The sequence below is a fragment of the Carica papaya genome, chromosome 1 (genome assembly GCF_054855325.1).
Source record: "Carica papaya isolate Zhongbai chromosome 1, ASM5485532v1, whole genome shotgun sequence".
NCBI classification, from domain to species: domain Eukaryota; kingdom Viridiplantae; phylum Streptophyta; class Magnoliopsida; order Brassicales; family Caricaceae; genus Carica; species Carica papaya.
Window position 1 is genome coordinate 24,631,659 of NC_142309.1, and position 5,782 is coordinate 24,637,440.

General features: G+C 30.8%; 1 protein-coding gene across 1 annotated transcript; it reads left to right on the top strand.

Moving 5' to 3' along the window:
* Window positions 1-372: 372 nt before the first annotated feature.
* Window positions 373-3,215, top strand: LOC110816680 (putative trehalose-phosphate phosphatase D). The gene is made up of 11 exons (XM_088221883.1): window positions 373-549; window positions 649-940; window positions 1,163-1,303; window positions 1,416-1,487; window positions 1,593-1,685; window positions 1,838-1,894; window positions 2,040-2,141; window positions 2,255-2,332; window positions 2,411-2,480; window positions 2,638-2,708; window positions 2,817-3,215. Exons 2-11 carry the CDS (start codon window positions 656-658, stop codon window positions 2,961-2,963), a joined length of 1,116 nt encoding a protein of 371 aa, XP_088078009.1. The 5' UTR covers window positions 373-549; window positions 649-655; the 3' UTR covers window positions 2,964-3,215.
* The last annotated feature ends 2,567 nt before the right edge of the window (window positions 3,216-5,782 follow it).

The window sequence follows — 5,782 nt, forward strand, 5'->3', positions numbered from 1 at the left end:
TTAACTTAAATCAATTTTTTTTTATTTACTAGATTGGTGGTATTTATTTTTTTTAATAAAATAAAAAATTATAAGTTCAAATTTGACTATTTATTTTTATGCATGCTCGTTTAAATAATGTGTTTATTAATTAATTAAAATATTATTTTAAATCAAAAATTTTTGAAGCTCCTGAGTACCTGAGCGAGAAATGTTCCAGGAAGTGGGATCACACTGTGGTCCCTATATTTATTTTTATTCATAAAAATTATATTTAAGAGAAACAAAAGGAGAAATTATGGTATTGTGCCCAAAAAAACAAAGAGTAACAAGAAAGAGGTGTTTTGTTTCGTCGGCTAGTGCTCTTTACCCGGTTTATAAATACACTACACTCGGTTTGTAGTCTGCAGATTCTTCTTTCAACATTTTCACCTTTTCTTTCTTTTGCCTCTCCTAACCTCCTTGTGTCTTTCTCCCCTTTAACCTCCTGCAAATCTCCATTTCTCCTCTGCTTCATCTTCAACATCTCTTTCTCTTCCACTTCCTTCTAAACTCCCTAGCTTTTTCCTGGTACTAACCTGTATCTGCTCTTGTATTGGTTTTTGTTTCTACGAACAGCATGCTGGCTGTGTTCTGGTGCTGATATACTCTGTTAATTTTTATTTGCAGAACCATCATGACTAACCAGAATGTGGTATTGTCCGATGCGAGATCGGGTATCGATGTTAGAATTACAGTTTCTTTGTCGAATTCTTCGCTGTTTTCTGCACCAGTGCCACAACCCCTGCGTGAACCAGATGGGTTCTTGGGCATTCCACGGAAGAAGATCTTGAAGACCCTCGACTCTGACAAAGGAGGACAGAAAATAAATTCATGGGTCGATTCAATGAGAGCTTCTTCTCCTAGCCGTGAGAAAACCACCACTTCTCTTGTTGAAAATGAAGAACAGAGCTCATGGATTGTAAGTTTAATCAGCCTTTAAACATAGAAGCGTTTTCTCTTAATTTTTTTTTTTTAATTAAAAACAAGCAAAACTGTTTCAGTAAACAAGTTAAAGCTACCGTGCTTGTCTCTTGTTTGGGTTTTGTTTCCTGCATTGCCTTGTGCAGTTCTTACTAAAAAGTAAAAATCATAGAGAATAGATGAATGTAATTTTTGAGTGGTGTGATTGGTCGTGAAACAGGTTCATCATCCTTCTGCGTTAAGCATGTTTGAACAAATAGTGAATGCGTCAAAGGGGAAGCAAATTGTGATGTTTCTGGACTACGATGGCACTCTATCCCCCATAGTTGACGATCCTGATCGTGCTTACATGACAAACGAGGTTTGCCTCTTCTCCTTCCTCTGCTTTTAAACTCTTGTATACGTTTATGCATATTGAAGTGAGTGTTTCTTCTTTCCTTTTTTTTTTTTTTTTTTTTTTTTTTTGTAACTAGATGAGAGAAGCTGTAAAGGATGTGGCTAGATATTTTCCTACAGCAATAGTGACGGGGAGGTGCAGAGACAAGGTAATTTAAAGGTGTATGTATAGGCTTCATAGGCAGTTGTTGGGGTTAAGTGTTATCTGTATGCATTGGTTTTGATTTGGATATATGTTTGTGTACATGTTGCAGGTTCGCAGCTTTGTAAAATTAGCAGGACTTTATTATGCTGGCAGTCATGGAATGGACATTAAGGTACCATCAAAAAGCAGCAAATACAACAAAGTAAGTAGTATCATATTTGTACTACCTCTCTTACCCTGCTTTTATCATATGTATATATATATATACATCATATTTTGAAAAAAAAAAAAAAAAAGGAAGAAAAGTTGAATTTCTATGTGATTTGTCATAAACAAATTGTGATATATATTCAGGGTAACCAAGCAGTGCTGTTCCAACCTGCAAGTGAGTTCTTGCCCATGATTGACAAGGTTTGTTAACTTTTTCCATTCATCGTTGATATACCATAGATATAAGCTTGTGCTAACTTGTAAATCAATCTTCCTTTTTTTTTGTATTTTTTAAATTTTTCGGTCAAATGTAAAATTCTAATTAGATTTTTTAATTGGGTTTTAGGTGTACAAAACCTTGATAGAAAAGACGAAGTCCATCCCTGGAGCCAAGATTGAAAATAACAAATTTTGCGTATCTGTACATTACCGGTGTGTTGATGAAAAGGTAAGAAATTTACTGTTTCATTTTTTATGATATATATACATATATATATTTGCATAAATCAGAAAAAGTGAAGTATTATTAAATGTTGATGAAGATTAATGTGTTGTTGACAGAGATGGGATACAGTAGCTGAACAAGTTAAATTAGTACTGAATGAATACCCAAAGCTTAAACTATCACAAGGAAGAAAGGTACTCATCATCATTACTTTTACTCTTCCTGTAGAGAGTTTTGAAATATTAACGTGTATTGAATAATTAAAACTGCAGGTATTAGAGATCCGTCCAACAATTAAATGGGATAAGGGGAAGGCTCTTGAATTTCTTTTGGAATCATTAGGTGAGTGAATATTTATTTTTAACTTTTTTTTTTTTTTTTTTTTTTTTTTTCTTTTTCCATACAGATACAGATACAGATACATATATATACATGTGTGTGTGTGTAATTGTTTTTATGAGGGTGGTGGTGATAATAATTAATTTCATCTGTGTTTCAGGATTTGCCAACTCTGAAGATGTTTTACCAGTCTATATTGGAGATGATCGTACGGACGAAGATGCATTCAAGGTACCATATGGAGATTCTTTATTAATTTTAACAATGTTCATGAGTTGTTTGAATAGGAATTAAAGAAGTGGGCGGGCTTTTATAAATTTATGAAAAATGTATGTATAGGTTTTAAGAGAAAGAGGACAAGGTTTTGGTATCCTGGTTTCAAAAGTTCCAAAGCAAACGAAGGCTTCTTATTCTCTGCAAGAACCATCTGAGGTGAAGCTCTTTTTACAACGTTTGGTGGAGTGGAAGAGACTATCATCACTATGAACATCATCATGCCTTATAATTAACACCCATTATTATTATTATTATTATTATTATTTTTTTTTTTTGTGCGTAGAAAAATAGAAATATTTAATGAGAGAATATTGATATATCCACCCTCCCAAAAATGGTTAAGGTTGGATTCTATATAATTATGTATTCTCTCTCTCTTTTTCTGAAGCAAATTATGTATTTTCTTGTTTAATGATCATACAAATTGTAAAAAATAAAATTAGAAAATAATCTTTCTCTCTCTCTCTCTCTCTCTCTCTCTCTCTCTCTCTCTGATCTCCATGACTATTTTTTCTTCGTACATATATATATATATATATATATATAGTGGCTGCATGACCATTTCAGTGAACTTACTGAGGAATATCACAGGAAGCATAAAGAGCTTGTACGTGAAAGAAAAAAAAAAAAAAAAAAACCCAAAACTAATTAATATAAAGCAAGAAGAGAAAAAATAATTATTGATTCAAACATATTCTATTTATAATTTAATTCTTTCATTTGAATTAATTTTGAATTAAAAATAAAGTTAATTTGAAGTTTTTTATTTGATTTGAAATTAAAATCAACATAAAAATCGATTAATTGAATTAAAACATATTTATCAACAGGTTTGATGCAAAGCCTCTGACCCATCTGCTTTAATTTCGATTAACTACTTAATTAATTAATTAATTAATGCATGGTGTTGTAATTAAGACGCGTATCATTGAATTGAAAAGGGGAATGAGAGACATACAGTTTGAGAATTGGAAGTTTTCTCCAAAAAGCTAGTTTATAAAGTGCGGAATCCAAGAAACTCCTGAGATTTATTTATTACTTGGACGCCATATTGTCGTGGGAGTAACTCCTAATTCTACTTCCCATACACACACACACACACTTTTTTAGTTCCATATACTAATTCAGCCTCTTCTTATATAATTTAAGTCAGTGAACCTGGAATTAACTGCAGACCCCATAGATATGTATACGTATTCTTGTAATTGTATATATATATATATATATGTGTGTGTGTGTGTGTTGTTGACTTGTGGCAGTCAAACACACACTGAAATCTTGAAGTTGGTGTGTTCTCATTTCTCTAAGTTTTATGTCCAATCTTATCTAGCTAACTCCATGTGTTGATCTTAGGAACTTTCAAATAATAATGGAGAAAGCATCTATAACAGTTGTAAAGATACCTACCCCAGACAATACGACATACAAACCCACAAGCTCATATTCTATACACACACACACACACACATATGTATGTATATATATATATATATATATGTGTATGTAATTACTGTCTACCATAATAATTAATTGATTTTTTATTTTTTTCACGTACTGCTTACATGTGTTATAAACGTATCTCAAAATTAATGAATCCTGGCTATTTTTATTTATCCCTTCGGTCAATCCCTTTCGCACTCATATAAAAGAATTTTTTTTTCAAAGAGAGAAATATATAAAAGAATATTAATCAAGACTGCGGCTGGTGTATATATATATATGCAAGTTTGAGGATGATACAAAAATCTCCCGGGAGAAATATTAGTCAGTGCTTAATTATTAAGAGATGTTACGGTTTTATTAGTTTTTGATTGACCATGGCTGGCTTTTCCAAATTAAACTATATAGTGATTACTGTTATTTATTATATTTTTACTATCGTTATTATTGATATTATTATTATATCACTTTACTATATTAATTACTAAATATCACATTATCTTTATTATTAAAATTATTTATATTATTCTCATTGTCATAACCATTATATTATTGTATTTTTCTTTTGAAAAGTAAGAATAACTTTATTGATATAACATTACACATAATATGATGTGAACTTACTGACAAAAAATCATAACAAGCTAGGAAGGTTTAAAAACTTGTAGTTAAATAAATATTGCTATCGTTTTCATAATTGTTATTGTTGATGTTACCACTATATTATCAGTCCAGCACTACCACTATTATAAACATCATTTTATTGTCGTTATCATCACTCACGTTGTTATTGTAAGTTCCTATAGTTGTTACTTCCAATCACTCAAATCAACATCATCACCATGCAAATCTCATTGGCTATCCTCATTAAGTTATTGTCACTACTATCATTATAGTTATTGCCACAAAAATTATTACTGCCACCATCACCTCATTTTTACAAGCGATATTGTCATTATTATTATTATTACATCCACAATTACAACGATTATTACTATTTTTATCATTATATTTAGGGTTATTATTAACACTATCATCACCTCAATGGTTGCTATTATTACTATTATAGTACTATTATTTCGCCATACCTGGTATCAATTACGAGAATAATTTACACTACTACTAATATAATCTTTATGCTACCACTACTATTTTGTCTGAGAGCCTAATAATTACATGTTTGTGCTTTCTTCTTTCATTTAGGCTTGTTAGTTTATCTTTCTAATTATTTGTGAACCTAAATTGTCTTAGATAACGTGATTGATCTTGCAATCCTTTTTAATCAACATATGCTTCAACTTATTTTTCTTTTTTTTTTTTAAAAAAAAATATGTATATATAAGAAAATTACGAATTTTCTCAGTAGTTTGAATGGATGATGAAATTAATGTACTTATAATATCTTTATTTTAACAAGTTAATTAAGCTTACCAGCTTGCTCTTGTGTTGATGATTCGAAGGCTTGAACAAAAGAAAGAGGGTGCATAAATAGGGATGCCCGAGAGATTTGTGGAAAGATTAGAATGTTTTTGTCAAATTCATCACATTTGGTATAGTACCAATTACGTAATAGGTAGCTCTTTATAATT

Bases quoted from the DNA above. Each gene is read 5' to 3' on its own strand.
- LOC110816680 (XM_088221883.1), top strand. From the start codon at position 656: ATGACTAACCAGAATGTGGTATTGTCCGATGCGAGATCGGGTATCGAT. The intron at 1,686-1,837 runs GTAAGTAGTATC...ATATATATTCAG, and splicing joins AAAGCAGCAAATACAACAAA to GGTAACCAAGCAGTGCTGTT. The intron at 2,333-2,410 runs GTACTCATCATC...TTAAAACTGCAG, and splicing joins AACTATCACAAGGAAGAAAG to GTATTAGAGATCCGTCCAAC.